Source organism: Lonchura striata, chromosome 9 (assembly GCF_046129695.1).
Source record: "Lonchura striata isolate bLonStr1 chromosome 9, bLonStr1.mat, whole genome shotgun sequence".
In the NCBI taxonomy this organism is placed as follows: Eukaryota; Metazoa; Chordata; class Aves; order Passeriformes; family Estrildidae; genus Lonchura; species Lonchura striata.
This window is the reverse complement of record NC_134611.1, coordinates 26,548,238-26,572,344: the sequence shown is the minus strand read 5'-3', so window position 1 is coordinate 26,572,344 and position 24,107 is coordinate 26,548,238. Positions and strand designations below refer to the sequence as shown.

Below are 24,107 nucleotides of genomic sequence, written 5' to 3'. Positions count from 1 at the left end.
GGAGGTGCTTGATGGAAGGCTGGACTAAATGATCTTGGAGGTATTTTCCAACCCTAATGATTCCATGATTGTATAAGATAAGGTAATAGAGGCTTCACCACAGCCTGAAGCCGAGTGCACAAGCAGCATAATCATTAACATGCATTACCAGAGACTTGCCAGCTGTACAAATAAAAGGCTATAAAGATACTCATTCCTCACTTTTGTTTGCAGTCTGCGGAGTCTGCCACACCAATGTGCTGTTATGCAAGCAGTGAGAGTTTATAACTCCTAGCAGGAATAAATACCAAACCTAAAACTATTAAAAGCTATAGACTTGTCAGCAAAATGAACCAGTTCATCAGCCAGCCCATACCGGTGAAAGGATAAAAGAAATAGAAGTAATCTAGAGATGTTTTCCTGTGATCACTAATTTGTGTTGTGGGTATTAGTGATTAGTCAAATCATTAATGTTGTACCTGTGTGCTTTAAAGGTACCAGAGCCCTGTGCTTCTGCATCCCTATTCAGGATGCTCCAGTTTCTCTGAGATACCTCGTGCACATGAAGTAGTACTTACTCTGTCATTTCCATACTTTACCTCCCAGTCTCTCTGCTGGTTGGCATGGGCCAGTTCCAAATCATAGCAGTTTAAAGTCTAAATTTTGTAGAAAATTTAGCTCACAAGAATGTCAAATGCTTGTGTTTTTACTTAACGAAGTAGAAATACTTGCCTTTTTAAGCTTCTTAGAAGTTTATATTGGTGTTGAATCCTTGCATCGGCAGTGGAGGCAATAATTAAGTATATAACAATACTATCATTAATATTTTCAATTAACTTCAGAAAATGAAAATAAGCAAAATCTGGGTCATCTCTCATAACTTGATATGAATTATTAACTATTTTCCTGTATCACTGCAGTGCATACTCTGTACCAAGCACAAGGAACAGTGGCTGAAATTTTGAAGTGCTGCTCTTTAGAAATTTATTCATTGCATATCTGTTTCAAGGTGGGTAGGGCTGCTTCTAATAGAATATCAATAATATGCAACCATATTTTATCTATACTGCTTTGTTTTATAAATTCCACATTTATAGCACTGCCTTGAAGAAGTATTTTTATAACTTTGATGTACAAATTGAGGTACCTGCATAGAGCTGCTTCATGTTATTAATTCATTTCCAGATTTTAGTGGCTGGTTTCCATTGGATATCAAGCAGAATTCAATGCTGCAAAATCTCATGTCAGTGTTCCAAAGTTACAGAATGGCTGCTTTCAGCCCTAACTCTCTAGAAACTAGAGAATTGTGTGTTACCTCTGCTGCATTTCATGTCATTTCAGATTTCCTCCACTGCTAAAGCCTAACATTTATTTGTTCTTTAGCTTTTTTTGGTGCATTGGTAAATAAAGAGGTGTAATATTCAGTAATATGCATTTGTGTACTAGGAAGTTGTTTAACTGTAGTTGTGGTATAAAGTTGTTTGTGAGAGAGAAAGTATCTATGCTGGGAAAAAACCACTCAATTTCTGGGACAAAATTTCACAACTTCACTAATTCATTCCACTGCAGGTTTTAAAAACTCAAGAACTTTATGCTTTTTACTTTGTACATGAATTCATATGTCTTGTAGAATTGGAGTGAAACAGTTAAGGAAACACACTGCATGCCATTGAAAGAGTTCTTGTGACTTTTTTATTGCAGACTAGGTAATACATTTTCATAGGTAGGTCTGACTTTGCTGGAAATTCCCTTGAGAATGAAGCAATTATTATCAGCTAGCACTTCCCTCTCTGGGTACCAAACTGCTTAGGCTGTGCTAAGGCAGTGCTGGGGAAGAGGGCCATCTTTGGGTTGTTGATAGAAGTGAGCCAGGAGGAAAAATACATAGTTAGCAAAGAGAGAAATCATTTTTTTTCACAGCTCCACATTTCTCCCTCTACTGAGTGAACTGTTGCCTGCTCAAACTCTTCTGATCAAGTCATTTGACCCTGCTCATTCTAGAATTTCATCATCCCTTCTCCAGCACTGAGCCTTGAGACTCCTGTTCCTCAGTTGGTCTCCAGTCCAGTTAGGCTTGGGTTACATTTCTTATAATCATTATGAGAAAGAAGTGTGTGAACATGATTGCCTGTGGGATGACCATTAAAGAATCACCTCCCTGGCCACTGAGGGACTGTGCATACTGTCTCATTCAGGGTTAATGTAGTGGTGCTTAGGCTGGTCTTGTAAGATTGAAATCCCGCTAGAATGCAGTCTGTCTGTGAAGATATTCCAGAGGAAGCAAACCTGTTCTGCTTTCAACATGAAAGACAGCATTATTCTGAATGGCTGAACTTTGTGGTACATTATTCATGGGTTATTAGAACTTCTGCTTCATCAGCTGTTATTAGTTTTTACTACCTTGCTTGTCTTCCAGCAGATTTTGAAGAGAACTGTTCGGCTTACAAAGATTGCCTTGCATTTTAGGGACTCCAAGTGTCTCCAGATGTCTTTGTGTTTACTTTAGCAAATCTTCTGGGGCTAATGAGCAATTAGAAATTCATTAAGCCTGGAGAAATACCAGGTCACATTTGATGCCACTATTCCAATCTAGCTAAGCAGCAATTCTGCTGAGTTAAGTGGGCAAATGGACACACCTGACTGCTTGTTTCTGCTGCTTTATGGGCTGTTAAATGTGAGGACTCAAGCCCTTGCTATGGATCCATTTGGCAGCGAGTCCTTAAATCAGTGGTGTGTGCTATACACACACAGGGAATTCCTGTGAACTGTGACTCAGGCTAAAAGCAGAGTATCCAGCTTGCCTGCTGGAGGATAGCCATGCTCTGGAAACCTCTCTGCCTTCTTGAGACTCCATTAGAGAAGCCTTCAGTATGCAACAATAAATCCTTCTAATGGTTTGGAATGAACATTTTTAGGAAATTTGTATTTTTTAAAAAAATATTCAACTGGAATAGAGTCTTCTCCCTGAAGGTATTAAAAATAGAAAAGTTATTCACACTGCACATGCAAACTCTTCTGGGGAACTTCTATGACAGGTCTTGGACAAGATCCTGTACCATATACTGTTTCTTTTTCTTTCTGAAATAATGTAGACTTCAGTCTGTGCAGCTGTTTCAATTCTTTGTTTCCCACGGTGCACATTTGAAATACTTTATCTGTGAATAAACTATGAATGAGTCAAGTGTGGAAAAGCACTGAACAATAATGGACTCTAAGCAGAACCACTGAATTGTTAAACCTTGGAATCATTAAGAGGAAGGCAGGAAGTAAAAGCAGAATTGTTGTCATTCCTAATATGAATGTGACTTGATTTCAATATCCTTACAACGCTGATAAACACGCTCATATCCAGGAGTTGCTTACTGGGCAACTTGGTTGTGGTTTCTGTTTCAGAAATAGAATGTACTTCTACCAATTAATATAGAAGAGAATAGAAACTGTTTTGACTGATTTTTCTTTTTTTTTAACAAATAGAACATCAAGGGAGTTCAGAGAATAATATTTTTTTTCCATATTAGACTACCTGCAAAATTACTATGTGGACACTTGTAACAGAAGGGGGTTTAAAAACTGAAGTATGTTCTTCCCCATTTGTGACAATCATCTTGGAAAGATCATTGACAGACATACTCAATTCTGTAGAAAACTTGACCCATTGTAGTTGCTTCTTACACAAACAGATGTTTTCTTGTGTACATCAATGCCGAAGCAGAGGTTTTAGATCCATAATGCTTTTTCACACTATGTGGAGTTACATTCATTTTGTGGAATGGGTTATAAATTTCTTTAATCTTCAATGAGATACATAATTTCATGCAAAAATGTAACATTTTTGGGTATTCTGAATGACTAGGCATGAAATGCTATGGGCAAACTGTAGTTCTGGCATAGTCATGAAAATGTTAAGGGCTTGTTGTAGGAATCATTCCCTAGAGGGTTGCTCTCACTTTTGTGTTATAATCTACTCAGGTTTCTATAGAAAAACCCACCAAGGTTTAAAGGCTTGTGTTTCACCTGAGCTACCACTGTATGCAGCTTCACACAGTAACTTCCCAGTTTTTTGCCAGTGTTGGGAGGGCTGCCTGTGTGCAATGAGAGGGACTTTCCTGCAGCTGGGCTCTTCTTTCATTTATGTGTCTCGATCTCAACCTCTGCAGTGTGACCAGGTTGTGTCATTCACCCTTATCTGTGTAAACCCAAGGAACAAAAACCCAGGTCCTGGAGGCTAAAATACAGATACTGAAACTAATCTGTGCTAATAAAAATGGGCAACAGGCTGAGATTGAAAATTATTTCAAAGACTGAATTCTTGACACACAAAGCCTTGTTTGCAGCTTTAGGTATTAACATATTTGCTACTACAAATCAGGCATTGTCTCTCTTTGGGCATCAGATAATCTCAGGTTGGTCAGAAGCTCAGTCACTGACATGCTGCCACCTAAATATGCTTAAGAGCATCTAAGCAAAACGTGGTGGAATCTGACATTTGTTCATGTGGATTAAATAGCAACAGGTGTCATCATTCTGTTAGGCTGACAAATGTTCACCTACCATACTGAACAGGCCACAGACCTGACAATCCCTGAAATCAGTTTCTAGGCACCACATTTCTGCATTTGGTCACTTACCCACTGTCATTTTGTTTCCAAAATCTGAATAAAATATACCACTCGGCTTGCAAAAGGGTTAGTGGAAACAACATGTGTATAAAACTGTCTCTGAATTTGGTGGTGAATTACATATCAAAGTTGTGTCTCCTCCCTGGTGTCTTGTCCCACTGTATTGCAGAAGCTGTCCTTTCGGCTGGGTCCAGCATTTGGAACATAAGTCAATGGATCGGGTCGGATTAAGTATCTACAAAAAGAAATCACAGCTGTTACTAAAACAAGTGGTTCAAGCCAGGGTAAGTGCATACAGGTGTAATGTTGAAAAGACCTGAGCAAGACTTAGACTTAATTTGAAGGAGCTTGGTTTAGTTCCTGTGGTAGCATGGGTTAGATTTATTTTTTTTAATTTAAAATACAGAGTTAGAGGAGGATGACAAGTTAACAACATTACAAATATGTGTATTATATATTTATATGTGTATTTTAAGTATATACATATGTAGTATAATTTGGTGTTACCTTAAATATAAGTCTTTTTTTTATGTGTGTGCTTTAACTTACACTATATCATTCAGCTCTAATCTTGTATCTGGAGAAGGGTTGATCAGGATGTAGGAAAGGGTGTTCTGATGATCATTCATTTCATCTAGAGGACAGGGGGAAAAAAGTATCAAGTAAATTACATTTACAAATGAATTATGAGAAGCATTACTTCTGACATGTTAACTTGAAAGTTCATAGAGCTGCAAAAAAGTGGTGTCAGAGTGATTTCAAATAAATTTAGCAATTTCTTTTCAACTGTACTCATATGGAAACTACCTGACATTGCTATCTTTTGAGTTATCAGCTGTAAAAACATCCTGTTTCCTAATGTTTTAAAAATCTTCTGTTTTTCTCAGTCATAGCAATTTGAATGTAACCCAATTTCGTTGTGATTTACCAATTTGTCCTGCAGCTTAGGTAAGTTTCTGGTGAGCAGGGACTCCTGTGCTTGGCTGGCATCAAGTTCAAATGATGACCAAGTTTAAAGTGCAGGTGTATGGCATTCTCATCCATTTCCAGATTTAGTCAACATAAACCTTTTTTTTCCCTTTTGTATTTACCTAGGAAGCACTTTCCTTTTATCATTTGTGTCAAGGGCTTGAAATGTGAAGGCTATATAAATGGAAATTGGTATGTGTCTTGCATTTTTAACTGTTCTCCTAATGATGGGTTGAAATGAAGGCTGCTAATTTTTACTTTTAAGGTTTAAGCTACACTTTTGTAGCTGCCATTGCAATATCTTATGTATCATTTTCTCTTGGAAAACTCCTTGGGCTGCTGCAGTGAGACTGGTTTTAATCCTATCAGACTAAAGAGGAGAGGCAAAAGGAGAGGCGGTGCTTCTGTGTTAAAATCCTCTTTGGCTTTTTAGGAAAATGTATAACTCAGACTCAGATAAATGTAATCAGATAAAGCATTTAGCTATCAAAATTTTGCTGTTTTGTAGATGGTATCCAATAGTCCTAAATTTGAGTAATGAAATGAGTATGTATTTTTGGCTTTTAACTAGGATTTGAAAAAAAAAAGCAGGAATACATCAAAGTTTTCTTGTTATTAATATAAATTAAAAGAATTCAATTTACATAACATTTTTTTGTTTGATCAACTGTTATTGCGGCCCGTGAAGCCCCTAAATCTTTCTGCAGAGAGTAGTATAGAAACATCAAGAAAGAAGGCATAGAAATTATTCAGATGGAGTGTGGAATAAAGACCCTCTATTTACATATCTAGAAATTTCTGGTGTTTCTAGAAAACTAGAACCTATAGTTTTGGGTTTCCACCCAACATGCTACTGGGCCAAGGCCAGAGAAAGACAACCTAGGCAGTTGTGGTTCATGTCTAAAAAGTGCTACAGCGCTCCTGCCCATAGCTTAAAAAAACCCAAAACAATCCTATATATTAAAAAGCAACCTAAAATCAGCCTTGCTAGAGAATGATTTGATGGATAAAAATGGCATCTAAAGACCTAGTGAAACATGCTTTCTAAAAATGGCTTTCATATGATAACTTGGCATTATTTTTGAAAATTGTGGGGAAAATGCAATATCCTTCACACATAAACAACTCCCCACCTTGCCATATGAGTGAACTTCACAACAGCCCTGTCTTCATCTTTATTTCAAGAGCTTTGTGAAATATGGTGCAGCAGTTCAATGACTGGGGAATGTTTATAAATTCAGCATGTACATATCATCTACTAAATATAAATGTGATTGACATGCTGCCTTGTGAGCCTTCCATCTCAGCATAGGAATGGCTGATAATAGAATGCACTAAAACCACTCCAAGTTACTCTTGGTAAATTAAAACCAAACAACCCAAACCTAAACCAACAGAACAAAAAGCACTATCATAAGCTTAGTATTTTGGTTTTGGCTCCATAATTTCTTACAAATAACTCCACCTTGCACCATGCTAATGTTGCTATTAAAGTACTGTACAGCGGTACCGTATCCTGCTGGAGAAAGGCCCAGGTGCTTCATTCTGTTCTTCACGAGTTCAGCGAGCTCCTGCCTTTCTGACCTCCTGTAGAGGTTCATCCTCTGCTGGTTGATCTTCTCAGCAGTTTTAGCAGAGTGCCTGGGGGCCCTCCTGCTCAGGCGCCGTGCCCACTGCATGCTCTTCCTCCGCAGCAGCGGGTGGTCGGACTGGTCGCTGGATGTTGAGTTCCGGTGATTGCCGCGGCAGCTGAACTGCTCTTTGGTGTCTTTGGTGTCCTCCCATTCCTCCACGCTGATGGAGATTTGAGACTTGAAAGGAAAAGGACAAGAGGGTCTGTATTAGATGGAAGAGGATGAAGATGTTCTCTCCTCTTTCTGACAGTGCAGCTGGATATGGGGTTTGGCTGCAATGGAGCTGAGGGGATTCAGCTCTTTGTACTTAGCAAGTGTTCCTGAACTGGGCACCCTTTACTAGACTTTGACTTTTGATGTAAAAAGCTCATTTATAATAGAAATACTTGTTATCAAGTGCAAAAGCAGGTAAGTGTTATTTTCTGCCCAACTGCACTGTGATTCTGAGAAGAGCAAATTCAGCCTTCTGATATTGCCCTTCCTGAATCCAGGAATCAGTTCTGAATTACTTTCTTCCCATTCCACATATTTTCAGGAATCTAAGTTGTGTAACTGTTTTTTACATGCGTGTTGTGGATTCATTAAGTAATGGTTTAACTTTGGCTGCACTGTTTTCAGTACTCTCTTATGACCACAGGTACAACATGCCTATTAACTGTGTCTCAAATTCCCAGCTCTTCCTGACCTTCCAGCACACATGAAATTAGGACGCGTAACCTTCAGTGTGATTCAGGGCACCTCTTGTGAAAGCAGTGATTGATTCCTACCATAAAGAACAGTGATATTACTCATGTAGAGACAAATCCCCCCCATAATTAATAGCCAAAATCTGTTGCTCTGTTTTCCTTATGCCACCCAAGTAAGACCAATGGTATGTGCATGTACAAGTACTGAAATAACACAGGTGGATGGACTACAGGTGCATTTCTAACATACAGAAGATACTAGAGAACATAAAAGGAAAGACTTCAAAAGATAACTTTTGTTAAGATAAATGTTTTCAATGTGTATTTTAGATTTAATGAGTAGTTTAATTTCTAGTTTCAAAACCACTTCCTTAAGAATGCTGAGTTCCTCTTGTGCTATTTGAATGTCTTTTATTGACATAAGTCGAAGTCCTTGATGGTGTCAGTACAAGCATATTATCAAGTTACTGGTCACAGATTTCAACGTGGTTGAGTGTTTAAAATACATAAATTTATGATGTATAAAACAAAGAATATGTAAATGAAAAGGCTAAGTTTTTGTGAATCTCCTCAGAATGTGCTGGTAGTGATCAGTGATCAGTGACTAAACCAAATTTAACAGAGGAACTACTGAATGTCCTTTTCCTACTTCAGGCCCTCTTTCCCATTTCATGTTGTGAAATCTGAAAGCAAGATTCTGTTGACCTCATCAGTGCTGAATACAACCTTTCTGTAAGAGGCTCACCACAATCTGTGAGGTTTCTGGGGTCTATAAAACAGTATTTTATATGAGTAAGCTGGATGCAGTGTGAAAGATACTTGTATTTTTCACTTTTATACAAACTAGTTTTTATCTGTGTAAAAGAAAAAAGCAACAATCCAACCCAATCAAACAGCAAAACAATCAAACTCCATAATTAAAATGAACACTATAGATGTTGATCTTGTAGCACTTCAAGTGAAATCACATTTTTAATATTCTAGACTAGGATCTTGTAATAAGCCTCAAGTAAAGACCAGCTAATTTATTGAGGCTCTTCAGCTTAGTCTGCAATAGAAAAGGGATTTCTCTTTTTTTTTTTTTTTTTTTTTTTTTAACAAGCTGATTTTTTGAAGTTTTGTTACTGACTCTGCTGATGTTAGGGAAAAAGAGAGAACCTGGATCTTTTTGAACAGGAATGCAATTTGATTTTGTTGTTTGTTAGATTGTCATTTTTGGTTTGTTAGATTGTCATTTTTGGTTTGCATTTTACAGCAAGGACTAAGGCAGGTAGAGTACATTCCATATGAAAAGGTGCTACTTATGGGTAGGAAGGAGCTATTTGGTATGAACAAATTGATACAAACTGAGTGTAGAGGATGGTCTTGTTTTGCCTTTCTTCCTGCCTGCACTGGCAGCTTTCCTTGTCAAGCTCTTGACAAAACAAATAACCAGACTTGCTGAGAGCAGTGGTGTAAAGGAGAGACCAATCATCATCACTACAGGAGGTAAGTCACTTTTTGAGCCAGAATTAAATGGGAGATGCCAAGTGAAAGAACACGTTTTTTGTTTCTGTGAATCTGTAAATCCTTAGCTTGAAGTTTTGAAACACTAGCATAGGTGAGAGCTGAAAGCATAAAGGAGGGTGCCAAAGCTAAATATTTACTTCAGCAAAGATGAAGTTTTTATCGTGCCTGTTGAGAAAGCTGTGCAGAATGGCCCTTTGCTGTACACAACATGAAAAAATTCAACTTTAAAGACAAAGCAAAATCAAAACCCAAAGCGGCTTTCAAAAGCAGCATAGAAGTGTGCTGCCAGTGGCAGCTGTTAAACACAAAGATAAAACTACAGTGCAAAGTGTGTCCCCCTGTTTTAACCAGCCTTAAACTTCATTTAAAAGTACTTTCGTAACTCTCATTGCTTTGAGGCTTGATTGTTTTCATTGAATTTCTTTTTCTTGTTCCACGGCAGGTAAATCTGTTGCATGAGAAGCATAACTGATGACATGGTGTCACTCCTGTGCCACACAGCGAAGAAACACTTGCCTTGAAACCCTTGGTTTTGTTTGCTTTTTGTTTTTCAAAGGCAGGCCACTGTGTGCCCTGAAGGGTGTGATTGCTCACTTGTGCTGCCAGACAGCTGTGACCTACTCAGGCATGGTGTTCTAATAGAACATTTCATGCCCTAAAATCTAAACATTAGGCTGGTCAACACATGGCAGGAATGGGAATGTAGTCACAGACACATCAGTGTACATATTTGAGATTATGGTGATTGAGATATCTGTGGTGATAACACCAAACACCAATTAACTTTAGATTTTTGCTCCCATGCCTTGCTGCTCCCTGGGAGCTGCGTGTAAAATGTGAAATAGTTTGAAGGTGTAGTTTCATCTGTTCCTTTCTGAAGCAGTGCCTTATTTTTACCTTACTGCAAGTTTTATACTAACTAAATTTTACTGCTCTGCCTACCAAGAATGCTGTTGGCATCCAGGGCTCTAGAAATGCTTTTCTGCTCCAAAAGCTGTCTAAACCATTGCTAAGTACAGCCATATTTTCCTTTTCTGATAAATGTGGGGAGTTTGCTCCACTAGCATTTAATGTGTGTAAGCTTAAGGCTTTTACCAGATGATCTTTTCACTGTAAAGATGATTTGTTACCTTCAGAATTCAACAGGAGAAGGCCCAAAAGGAACCAGAATTCCACTGAGCTTCTTTGAAATTCCATCTGTCAGCTTTCAGATTTTAGCAAGCTGTTTGTGTCCAGAACAATGTTGCTTTAAGATCCATTTACTCAAGGATGATCCATTGCACAGTTCCATTTTCTCTGAGGATTTCACTCCCACAATTGAACCTAATGTACAGTTTCTGGCTGTAGTTCTGCTATTTCTTCATAGCAGCCTGTATGGGACTGTGTTTTGGATTTGTGATGATAATGTGTTAATTATGGGGATGTTTTCATTACTGCTGAGCGGGCTTACATCAAGCCAAGACATTTTCTGCCCCTCACCCACCCCAGCAGCAAGTGGGCTGGGGAGAGCAAAAGAAGTTGGGAGGGGACTGAGCCAGGACACCTAATCCCCAATGACCAAAGTGACATCCCATATCCAGGGTGCTTTGCTCTGCAGGAATAGCTGCAGGAGATGAAGGAATGAGATGCTTGATGGAGTCCTGCTTTACTGAGGATGGCCAAACACCCCCTGCCCATCAGAACTGAGCAAACTCTTGGCTTTGCTTTGCTTTCCCACACAGCTTTTACTTAAGTTATTGAAATGCCTTTACCTGAGCCCAAGAGAGTTCTCCCTTTCAGCCTCTCAGTTTTCTCCCCATCCCACCTTGGGGGGAGCAAGCAAGCCAGCAGCTGTGTGGGGCTTGCTTCAAGCAGGACACACAGAAACAGGCAAACAATAAGCAAATACTTACTTGTGAAGCCATTTCTCGTGACTGACAAAGGAAGAGGAAAAAGAAAACAAAAGACAATTTAAACAGAAGTGAATCTAAGGAAACAAATATGGACTATTAAACAGGAGCCACAGAAAAGCAGCCATACAGGTAATGAAAAAAGATTTTTGTATCTCTTTTTATATTTTTTGAGTGTAGTGGAAATGGTTTGGGTCATAGGTGTGATAGTCATGGAGAGGCAGGCTAGATTACTTGCTACTTACTAACTACTTTACTTACAGGCTAGATTTATTTAGTTACTGGGTCACTGAAAACTTGCTTTATTTTTAAGTTACAAGTATCTGTCAGTGAAGTGAGAGCTTCTCATTTGCATAGTGAAAAAGGGAGTGCTAAAGGATAAATTTTACATATTAAATATTAATATTAGCATATTTTGTCCTCATGACTCAAGTTACCCCTGTTATTTATTACCTCACAGCATCCAGGTATGTGCAGTTCAAATTTAGCTTTTTTGTCTGTTTAAACTCAAATTGATAATCATGTTGAAGGTTCTCTGAGTTACATACCTTCAAATTCGTGGTTAGTAGTTCATAGTTCCTGCATAAAAAGAGTGAACTACTTTTCTCTTATTTCCATTTTAAAGATATTGCCCAACAACATTCTTCTGGCTTAATGTATTGAAAAGCGAAAATGATAACCCATGCTAGTATTTCATTAGTGAAATAAGTAAAAAATTCCTTTAATTTCAAAATAAGCACTTTGCAGAAAGATTAGAACTTCAGCACCTCTGTGTTTGTAGGTCTCTATCCACAAAGATCACAGACACAGAGCAAGATGTTTTGTATTCTGGGGAAGAGGTAGGTGAGGGGAGATTTCCCTGTCCCTCTCTTGTTTAGACTCACTAAACAAGAAATTGCACAAGTATTCATGTGGAAATACCACTGGAGGTCTGCATTCAGAATCTTCAGCTTAAAAAAGACCAAAAACTGCTTTTTCTTCACTTAATAAAGGAGGAGTGCCATACTTCCACATTTGTCCAACACCTGACAATTTGAAAATTTAACTAGGAGGTTTCTCCAACCTCCCTTCCTTAAGCCTCTACCGATTTAACTCAAATTCTTTGTGAGATTACCTGTCAAAGTTGGTGGGAAGTAATAGCAGAACTCCTCATTCTGATTTTTTTGGACCTGAAGTTAAAGACCCAGCCCTGAATGTGAGAACAAAGCATTGCCACGAATTTTATCTTATCCTTATTTAATGAATTCTTAAAATCTGTTTTGTGGAAAGCTGTGAGAGACCTTTATTTCATATTAGCAGTGAGGCTGACTACATTCTTCTCCAGGAAATGATTTTGATGGATTATGTTAAGGCTGCTAGAGTTCAAAAGACATTATTGCAGTCACTGAGTCCACTGGCTAAGCTGTAAAAGCCACCTGCAGAAAAAGTGATGGTCCACAAAGAGATACACCCCCGAACTGGGTGGAATCTTGTGCAGCTTTTTATCACTTTTTTATAAAATTAACTTCAGCTGAATGTACTTCTTCAAGAGCAAGTCTTGCCATTAAGCATTATATGGCCGAATGTTTTCTAATATTTTTCTGAAATATAGAAAAGAAGATATAAACTACCTATCTTGGAAATTAGTTTAAACTATGTTTGAGTATTTCAGAAGAGAGCTGTTGCTCACTGTTGTATTTTAAAGCTGTGGTCTAATGAGATGGCAGTACTAATGGTCATGTAAACAAATGGATAATCCATGACAGAAATCAAAGCTGCCCAAACAAAAAAAAGTACATTAAATAGTCAGGAAAAAGTAATTTTGCCATTTTTTTATAAACAGAGAGATGGAGAAATGTACACATTTATGTGGCAAACATAGAAATACATATATAAAATATTGCCACTGTTTGGCAGCTAAATTTAGAGAGATCCCACAATACTTTGAATAACACTAACTAGAAATGAGCAACGAGAGAATGAATCAGGAGGTGATGTGAGCAGGGAAATGCCACCTGTTTTCAGACACAGTGCTGGCACTGTTGGCAAAGGCCAGGGGGCCTAGTTAAGGGTTTGGTACAAACAGTGCTGTTAGTGAGCACAGCCAGGTCAGGGCAGAGCTCACTCCTGGCCGTGCCCAGCTGCCCCTTGGCTCCCATCATCCGTTCCCAGGTGTCCACTGGCTCTGGGCACTGCTGGAGCCTGGGCTCAGCCTGGGTTAGGGTGAGCAGCCAGCTGTCAGCAGAGGCTTCGTGCACCCTACAGGAACCCACAGGAAAGCACAGCGACTGACCCACCTCAGATGTTGTGAGCTTCTGGGATTCTGTCCTGTAGACTCCAATTGGAATGTCTCCTGTAGAGGAACAAAGCTTCTGATACAGTCTGGCATATGTCCTAATCCACAGATCCTCTTCTGTGATTTTCATCTGAACAAATAAAATAGGACAGAGGACTTTTAATTCTTGAGGGTTTATCATTTGTTCACTATGCAACTCATGAAAAAAAAACAAACTAAACACTAGCTGGTAATTATCCCATTGTAGTGTTGAACCTTTGCCCTACAACAAATCTGCAACTTCCATTGAGTTTGTCAGGCTGTTTCTTTTGCTTTCTCCTTGTTTAGAAGATATTGTAGTGGAAGCAGTTTAGCATTATGAACTTCTACTCTTTGTTTAAAATTACTCAAAATTTACACGGCAGCCTTCACCCAGTGTCTATTTTTGACTAGAATATAAATGAATAAACTAAATATTGTTCAGCAGTAAGAAACTGGTGTGGACAGACCTGAGTGCATGAGTATTTTGAATTTGAATTTTGTACACTAGACTGCAGGCTGAATATGTGAGGAGGAAGTAATACACTAAGCATAAGTGGCATAAGAAGTCTTACATGAAGTTCACTTACTTCATTACTAGCTTTATTTCAAGATGTACAAGTTCCTTTTTAGAGATTCAATTGTACTTTCGAGTGTTCTTACATTCACTGTAATGAAGCTTAATGATTGACCAAGAAATATGTAATTTTTATTTAAATAACTTTTTAAAACCATCATTAATACCTTCCTGCCATTCTTTATAGATCCCCAAAAGCAACTTGTAAAAGCTCAATTTGTAGTGATCTGTTTGCTCCCCAGAGTATAATAGGTGTGGGAGAAAACAGAAAGGTGGGGTTTATTTTAGTAAAACTTACTTCAGCTGTGTAAGTTTGTATGTGTGTACACAGTTAAACTGCATTGGGGAATACTGACATATATAATAACAAGATGACTTTTGAACTCCAACTCCTAGTCATTTAATACATCTGATCTTCATGTAAAAACTATTTAATTTTTAAAGTGGTTGCTGAACTGCCATTACTATTTCATATAAAATGCACTATTCCTGTTTTTTCCTGACTTCCTAATTTTCTGCTGAATAGAATGCATTGTGTTTTCTTGGGGATATGTTTTTTGCTATGGAAGTAAAAATGGCTATGTTTTCTGTTTAATTTCCTCATCTTCTCCCTGATGAAAAGGGAAACAGATGGCCTTCCTTGAACTTTCACAAAAGGAAATGCCATACAAAGAAAGTTGAAGTATTTTGCAGACAGTACAGAATCTTCTCTAGTACTCTGTACTGATTTTTTTTTTTTTTTTAATAACTTACAGAACAAAGAAACCCAGATCCTGGTGTGGTGTCAAGTCCCAGCAGAAGTCTTGTGATAGAAATCATATAATCTTTCACAAATGACTGCAAGATTTTTTAACAGGAGAGACAGAAAAGAAAGAAAAAACCTTTAATGAACAGAGCAGTAGGCAACCATTAGCACTATGTATGACTTTCAAAGGAATTATACATCTGTGTTTACAGTCCATCTCTTTAAGTATCCTAATCACTGTAGGAATACCTATCCCTTTCTTTTGGCTGAAATTACTTATATAAAGTAAGTTTTCCTAAATTGGCTCTGCACGTGCATGCAATGAAAGTACAAGATTCAGCAGACTAAGGCATAACAAGGCACAGGAAACCAAAGATGGATGTGTCAGTGGAGTGAGGTGTTAACCCTACAAGGTGTGAAATTATAATGAACTCTTCTGTGCAAAAGAAACACTGGCAGATGTTGGATGGCTCTGCAGTCCTCACTGCGTCCCTCTGAGGTGGCACTGCTATTATTTTATTCAAATGAATAATCTGAAGGGGTTTTAAGGGTTGATATGCATATGTTGTTCTGCTAAACAGTGTGTTGCTATTGGTTAAAAGGCAGAAATTAAGTTTAGTGTAGAAGTGTAGATGAAGGCCAGGAATGGCCATTAGATCAGCTAAAATCACAAGTATTTCTCCTCCTGGGTTGGGCTGCTGGAATGAGAAGCCCATGGGGGTGCTCTTCTAGCTGTGGCTGAGCTGTTCTTTGCCACCTGTACTCAGGTGTAGCAGGGCAGCATTGCAGTCCTTGGAACACAGCACACACTGTAGCTCTGCTGGCTTCATGCAAATGCCTGAAACCAAGAGGTTTTCACAAAGAAATAGCCCACAAAGAGAAATAACCCTTTAGAGCTATAGAATCTGGATTTGTTCAAACTCAGAAGCTAGCTGGATTTCATTTGATACATAGTGATTCAACTATTTTAATTTTTGTACTGGTAGTCTCCCAGTCGTGATGGGCTAAATACCAAGAAGCATCTCAAATAAAATTTGTTTGCAAATTAAACACATTTGTTATCTTGGTGGCATCATTTCTGCCATGAAATTTTCATTAGATTAACAAGTTTATTCACCAGGATTTGCAAAACCAAGTTTTCATTTTTCAGTTACTGTCCTAAAGATAATTCAAAGGCTTTTCTTTCAATCTATAATGGGAAGCACCAGCTGAACCCTGATGCTTCCCCATGTCATTTGCTATGTTTCTTACAGAAGGAAAGACAGAAAATGGGACCATGAAAAAGAACAAAGAGCTGCTGTTATAGAATTTCTAACTTACAGTAAGAAATGTAATTCTAGAAAAATGACAATTCACCTATGAACAGTAGCAGTTCAAAGGAAGAATAGGTGGAAATAAAGTGAGAATGAGCCTGTGAGGCTTTTTGCTTTAAACACTTAGTGGTGAATGGTGTTACTCTGTCAAGTCATTGCATGATTATTCATGTCTAGGAGCAAATATAAAATATTGAAGTTACCTATGTGATGGCAGGAGCTGTTGATGATTGACAGATCTGTTTCTATACATGTGTCTTTGGTACTTTTGCTGCTTTTTATTTTGGTATGTGATGCTGATATTCTGAGGCATGATTAAGATGTTTTATATGCAAATACATTTCCTTCTAGAACCTTCAAATATGTATGTCATACATGACTGGTTTATATGTTAATGGCTTCTTGAGAAAAGTTTAGCTCCAGGAATTTTTCTATTTATGTTGGATTTGCCTTCAGGAAATTTATTTGAAAGTGGAATTGTGATGAAAGAACACCTTTCATGCACCAAATTACCAAGTAAATTCATTTCCCTGCAAGGATGTTTTCTACCTGAGTACTAAAGCATCCACAGGCTATCCCCAGGCAGGGACAAGGCAGGAGGCTGCTCAGGTGAGCAGGTGATGTGGGCCATGGTGCTATTCCTGCTTATGTTGTGTGCCTAGATCCTTGTAGGGTGGTGCTGGGGGCTGCTCCTTGGGCATCCTGGTGTGTCAGAGTGTGCAAAAACGTAGCCACTGCTGAAGACTGAGCAATATGACCTATTTTCCACCCTGAAACTAGCAACTACTGCCTCCATTTGCCCTGACTATTTTCTGATACTTTTTTCTTCATCTCTCTGAAGTTGTGCTCTTCCTGATTCTCACTGTCATCACTACTTCCTGGATTCTGAGCCACAAAGTTGAACTGCTGCCTGTTCTTCCCCCACTGTGTCTTTGCAATCACTGAAGGCATTTCTTGCAAGGGCAAGCATGCCTTACTTTACAGTGTAATGACAGGACCTCTGCAGATCTAGTCAACGTGAGTAAGAGGAGAGGACACTATGAAGTAATTGAGGCCTTTATCAGCAAATGCAGGAGACTAATAAATTACATATTAAAGTAATTCTGTTTCTTTCTGTTAGGGACATGATGTGTGGGAATGAGCACTGCATTTTTTATTGCAGAGTACAAGCATTATTATTCTATATAATCTGTAATTTATGTAGGTCTTATAGAAGCTATTTGACTCTGGAGAGGTACATTAACAGTATCACATTATCTAACATTGGATTTTGTGCAGTCACAGGGTGATTTTGGGATTGATAACTGAATTAAGATGTCAAGCATGCTCCATTGTCTTTTGCCATTGATTGCTCCCAGTATAGACACACTTTAATGGATCCTGTGGCAGAAAATAGGGTCATCTAGCAATTAAGCACAATAAAATGGATGGCAATATTTGTGTTAAGTCACATTACTGTTCATAGTACCTGATAAAGCAGTGTGTCCAACATGCTGATGCTGAAAACCCTGCCAGCAGCAAAGGGCAGTCGAAACATAAATGCCAGATTAGATCCCTTCTCCCGCTCTTTCTGTTAAGGAATTAAAACACAGAAAACATTTTTAATGCTGGTTTTAGAAGGACTGTAACAAAAACATGAAATAGATATTATCTTGAAAGAAGTCAGAAGTGTAAAATCTCTTTACTCTCAACATAGTTTCTTCCTACAAGTATGCAGCATCTTTGTTCCATAGGTACAGGTTTTCAGGTTGAAAGATCAATGTATATGTTATTTCAGTCATCACATCTCAAACTGCATGGGCTTATTCCATCAGATCACTTTTAAAAAGATGGAGGGATAACAACTGTGGTTGACTCCTGTTAACCTGCTCCAATTCCTTGGTGCTGACAGTGGGTTGTCATCCCAGGAACAGGAAACATGAAGAGAATCTGGTACAAAAGGGAAGAAATGGCACAGGGGTCAATCAGTGCCCTGGTGCTGCTTGCCACACTCTTTCTGGTACTGACCAGGATGGCACTTGCCTTGTGGCCACCTGGACACATGCTGGCTCAGGCTGTCACCCAGCACCCCATCCTTGAATAGCTTTCCAGCCACTCTGTCCCATCCTGCAGTGCTGCAGGAGGTGATTGTGACCCAAGGGCAGGACCCAGCCCTTGGCTTTGCTGACTCTCATATGACTGGACCAGGCTGGTTTAGTTTCCTTCCCTCTCTTCTACAGCCTTGCTTTTCCTTTATTCTTGCTTCAAAGAGATTTGTGAGAAATCTAGTCCTACCTTCTAGGAAAGAACAAATTAATTTTCTGGTGTTGATATGGAACAACTTCCTAAAAACCTGTCAGTTCAACAGTCAAATTTGTGTGCTAATTGCTTATACAACTTTAGAATTTATGTAAATTGCTAGAGATCTAGTAAAATAAGACACCAATAATAAGAGGTACTAAGCTCTTTTTATAACTCCTATGTCATTATTGGTTTTTATTACTTAATGTTAATTCAAATCTGCTTAATACATGAATTATACTAAACAAAAAAAAATGGAGATAGGAAATAGGAGGCCCCATCCTGAAAGCTAAAAAAGCAGCCTGGCTGTGTGTAAATCACTGCAAATATACTGGATCATTCAGATAGATTTCTGCTCTCCTAACATCTGTGTGATTATCCCTGTGGAAGATATAAAATCACAGGATTTGGTTTGATTAAAATATATAGGGATTTGTATTTATTTCAAAATGATCACTCACAGCTTTATAATTTTTATCAATAACACCTGCAATATTAAATTGGAAAAAAAAAACCCATAGCAAACTGAAGTCTGAATCCTATCCAAAACACTACAAACCCTTTCTTTCAAAAAAGAGGGAGTGGTTACCTTTTTCTTATGCAAGACAAATGGAGAACACAGATGTCAAGTTTAGAGTGTGGGTATTTTTCCTTTTCTCTCTTGTATAAAGGCCACTGCTTTCTCCTATGTCAGTGCTGAGTTTACTATCAGATTTATTTATCTCTAAAATGAGAAAAGTTGCAGCTGCAACAGCAGATGGACATCTGATTTGTGTATCTGTCTCCTGCAGCCCATTAGGTTGAAAAGCCAATTTTGCAAGTGTGTTTCACTGCTACCTCAAGGCAACTTGCCTGACATTCTCTCAGTCTTTCTGAAAATGAGGCACTTAATGCAGAAATAACAAGCAACTTTATGTTTGACTGCTTTAGGTAATTTTTACTGAAGTTTTTAATTGCCTTCCATTTTGCATGAGGGAGTTCTGAAACATCAAATGAACTACAACACCACCTGTGAAGTTCTCCCTGAAAATGTTAAGGTGAAGTGACTGGGAAATATTAATAGCAGGCAACTGCAAGAGCAATGAAGAAAATGTTCTTTCTTTAAGGTAATTTATTTACCTCTGTTTCAGCAGAGCATAGTGTAGATAGGAAGTTCATTAAATGCTCAGCTTCCAACCTGTCTTCAGAACTTTTGCATAACAAATTAATAAGATAGTCAATATGTTAAAATATTTTTAAGTATTTCCAGAATATTTGCTTGAAAAATTAAGGAGCCTATGTAAAGAAAGAAAGAACAGAGATAAAAATCCTGATTTCACTGTGTTGAAGTAGAGAGCCCAGAGAGAATTCCAGAATCCAACTGGAATCAAATTAAGGGAATATGTTAACAAATCATTTCAAAACCCTGTCAGTCATAGTACACCAAGACATTAAGTTTGGTTGAAACACAGTGTTGAAGGCCCCGGCCAGCTGTTGGCCTTTGTTGCCCTGAAAGATTCCAGCCAGTTGTAGCTTATCCTTCATGGATTTACCACGGAGGGAGGAGTGGAGGAGCCACAGGTGCAAACCTTAAAGGGCAGTGGGGGTGGCATTATCCCAGCAAAGCTGAGCCTCCTGCTGCAAACAGCTCCTCTAACTTTTGTCTGGTTTCCTCACAGCTCTCCAGGCTATGTCTCTGTCAGAACACCAGCTAAACACAAGATCAAGCCTTCATGCAAAGATAACAAGTCACTAAAGGCCACCCAGATATTTACATCTTGTGGTTGATGTGTTAAGTGTGATATTCAGCTGGGTAAAAGATTTACTTCTCATCCTTATCCTCTCATCCACACAGGCTGAATTTTTGCAGCATGCAATTCCTCTGTAAGAAACCAGACTGGGAAGGTAAATTTCTACAGAAAGGCTCTTTTCAATGAAATTTTATATATTAAAATTACTTATGTGAATATTGTACAGTAAATAGTGAACTCTGAAATCCCCAAAATTTAGGAAATTTACGGTACAAGTAGGAAATGGAAATGATATGTTAAATCTGTATAATGGTAATGATTTTGGCATGCATTCACCAAGGTACGTAAGGTTGGGGGGTACATGAGAAAACCCAGCAATCATACTGATTGATAGACTGATGGGGAGAAAGAATGGAGTGAAGGATTTCTGTCCTTGAAGACTGTCACAATGACATTATTTGTGTCTCACAAACTCAGAATAGGTCAGATCACCAGGGAAGACTGAGAAAGAGGATTGTCCTTGAGTTTAGAGACTTAAACAGATGCACAGTATTACTTCCTATGTTCCCACCTGTTTTAAGTAACAGTATTTTGAACAAGCAGATTAACTTCATCTCCACACAGCCACAGTTCCACAGTTTGAAAATGCCAAATATACATATAGTATATTAAGGTTTTAACTAACATTTAAGTAGTGTTGGTGTCCCTCTCATCATTCTGACAGAGAACAATTATTAACTGTCCCATTATCTCCCATGGATACACAGAAATGTGTACAGAAGACATAGTTATAATGCCTTTAAAATGAAGAGGAATTAAAAAATACATTATAATAAAAGCTGTATGTTTTAAGCATTTAGTCAGTTAAAAGATGTTCCATGTTAATTGCCTGTGTCAGCCTCTTGGACAAATACATTAGCTCTAAATATTTAATTATCCAAAAATATTTCATTTTCCTTGAGCAAATTCCACGAGAGAGTTGGTTGATTTATATTATATTGTAAAATGATCAAATTAAAATTAATTTTATTCTTAAATGAGGGCAGAATTTTGAGAAAAAAATTATCTTTTACGGTAACTACAACCATAAATCATTTCACTGTTTCCACTTGTTTTGAAATCTTTGTTACAAAATCAGATAAAGTAATAAAAATATAGCATTTAAAGTGAGGGTGGGGGGAGGTAAATCTCCTTACCTTTTCCAGTTTGGACAGAGCAAGAGAATAGCAGTCTTTGGCTCTGAACTGCATGAATCTCATGTTGGCTGGGTGTGTTAGTTCTGTGATAATGCTTAGGCTGGAGAACAACCTGCATTTCAAAAGAACGTCATGGTTATACTTCCAGTTATAACAGTTCACAAATGGAAGGCTCTGCATGAAGCTACAGCTTGTGCTTGTCTCCATGTTTTTAATGAAGTCCCTGGAACTGTGGTGGGTCTGGGCCCAGTGACATGCTGGTCCAACAGCAGAGGAAACTACAACACATTCTCTGTAGAATTCACCAAGAAGCACACATTGAACTCACAAAATACTTAAATGCTAGGAAAAAAACAACTTAATTTCATTATCAGAGGTTTTATTTAATGATTGGTACAATTTCACAAATCTGTAGGAAACAACAAAAAATGGGGAAGTTTAAAGCTTGTGCTTAGTACCAGGTTGCATGTAAAGTATGACTGATTTATGTACCCTTCCAGTTGGTTTTTCTTTCTTGAGGTCTGTTTGTATGCTGTGACTACAGTCTGAGCAATATAGATGAAAAGTGACACTTGTGGGAGTTGCTGAGAAAATGTATGTTTATGTATACTTATGTTCTCACTCTGAATTATTTACATATACAAAATATTTATAGCTTAACACCAATTCAGGCTTCCAGTAACTAAAGCAGTGAAGAAAGCTCAACTGTGAACTGGCTGAATTACACAGATTTTCAAGCAGCAGATTCAAGAGCCCCTCTTCAGCACTTAGGGCTCAAAGAAACAGAAAGAAAATCATAGTTTACACTATTTAAATAATAAACAAGTTGGAATATAACACATATTATTATTAAATCTTTCCTCTACAGATTTGTGTCAGAAAATGAGATGTACATTTGTAGCCTCTTTCGCTGATCCTGGGGCTACTTATCTACACTTAGCATTAGGTAATTGTAGTACTAATTACATCACTGATGTGGCTTCTGTCTCGCTTTTCATGGAAGCAGCATTTGGTAAGTTAGTGGATGGAAATGGAATTCAATGCACCCTTTTGCCCTTTTTCCCTTACCTTTGCAGGGGAAAACCCCACTGAAATGGCAATTCAAGCAGAGCCTAAATGTGGGGAGACCTTTATCCACACTATCTGCCAATATGTGTTAATCTCACATTGTCTTTGAAAACTAACACTACAAAATTCAGAATTAGGAGTAATAGGAAATTAAAAGCTGATCTCATAATAAAATATACATAGGAGGAAAAAATGCAGGGTGCTGTGTTTCTCTTAAAGATGGTTTTGTTTATCACCAAGATATGAAAACAGATCTATATTAGGAAATCAGTTTCAAAATTGGTATTGGTAAAGTATTTTACTTACGAGTGCCTTTTAGCTGAATTAGGGGAAATTGCTCTCCAGGAAGGCAGGGACAGATTGCATCTTGCCCTGGGTGTAAGGCATTCTGCCTGCCAGCTTTTAGCACTGGAGCAGGCTCCTTCTGGGCAGAGATCCCTCTCCTAGCCCATTCTAGTAAGAAAGGACTGAATGGGGAAGAGAAAGCCCCCACCAGCCTGATGGAAGGCATAGCTTGCTGTTGAACTCATATTAGGAAATCATACAAGCAAGAGAGATGTGTAGTTCTTTCCCAAACCACAATAATATACCCAGAAAATAATGCAATGCCATCATAATGCAATGCACCTCATCTGGTTTACCTGTAAATTGGTGATGACAGCTAGATACCAGCCAAAACACTGACCTGTTACGTGTGGTGCTGGCAGTAGGCTTCCTGCAGGATTTAAAAGATACTCTTTAAGAGGTTAACTAGTAAAACTTTATAGTGGGTCAGACTTACTGCCTGAGGAAATGTGCTGTTTTTCTGAGGTGGGCTCACACCTCTCTACAGGAACTCAGTGGTTGGCTTCGTATTTACTTTTAAAAAGTGAAAAGCATCTTAAGGTATACTCCAAGACTATTGGTTTCTGCTTTTATTTTTAAGCTGTGATAACCTGTTCTTTCTTAGTGAGTGTGCCCACTTGAGTCACACTTCTGTATGTGTTGTCACACACTTCCTATGTCAGATAAGTCAGTGCTGTGTCACAGCTTTAATTGGGATGGCACAGCTTCTAGCCCTAAAGGTGCTAATAACCCTGCCAAACAATGCCTCTGCTTTCCAGGGTGGGGAACATACTCTCTGGGCAAAGCAGGATTGCTAATTTACGTAAATCAGGGAATAATGACACAACCGGTGTATGAGAACTGCCAGCCTGGGCTGAAGAGCCTGGGTTACTGCAGCTCTCTCACCGGGCTTTTTCAGGTCCGAGTAATTTACATCAGGGCTGTTTAGATCAGCCTGTACCCTCTGAAGGGTTTCACCTGGTGAGACCAAAGTGGAAACCTTGTCAATGATGTGATATTACTGAAAACAGCATATTAAATTCAGGGGTTTAAAATCCCTCTTTAACACCAGAGTTGGTGTCAAGTGCTCTTGCTCTCTACCATGTCCAGCCTTTTCTTCATTACTTTCTGATATTATTAGGTGTTTGTAAGTAATGAAAAAGCTTTCAATATATTTTAAAGGTCATTTAGAAAATCATTTACTTTAGTGCAATGAATGTAGTTTATTCTGTAGAACAGGTAAATACCACTATCTTATGCCTCTTCCCAAAGCTTAATTATTTCTACAACTTTTAC

The 24,107-nt window shown here is 38.3% G+C and overlaps 1 protein-coding gene across 4 annotated transcripts in view; it reads right to left on the bottom strand.

Annotated features, from left to right (window-relative positions):
- Positions 1-1,657: 1,657 nt before the first annotated feature.
- The window catches only part of KCNT2 (potassium sodium-activated channel subfamily T member 2), a 114,966-nt gene continuing 92,516 nt past the window's right edge, over positions 1,658-24,107 (bottom strand). For 2 of the 4 annotated variants that reach the window (XM_021525065.3, XM_021525067.3), the window contains 8 exons: positions 21,420-21,531; positions 17,682-17,783; positions 14,909-14,992; positions 13,562-13,690; positions 11,289-11,309; positions 7,078-7,378; positions 5,148-5,232; positions 1,658-4,833 (listed from right to left, as the gene is read on the bottom strand). In XM_021525065.3, the coding sequence (XP_021380740.2) occupies positions 4,722-4,833; positions 5,148-5,232; positions 7,078-7,378; positions 11,289-11,309; positions 13,562-13,690; positions 14,909-14,992; positions 17,682-17,783; positions 21,420-21,531 (946 nt within the window). In that variant the 3' untranslated portion in view covers positions 1,658-4,721. The remainder of the gene's footprint in view (positions 4,834-5,147; positions 5,233-7,077; positions 7,379-11,288; positions 11,310-13,561; positions 13,691-14,908; positions 14,993-17,681; positions 17,784-21,419; positions 21,532-24,107) is intronic. The other 2 variants (XM_021525066.3, XM_021525069.3) reach the window with 1 other exon arrangement.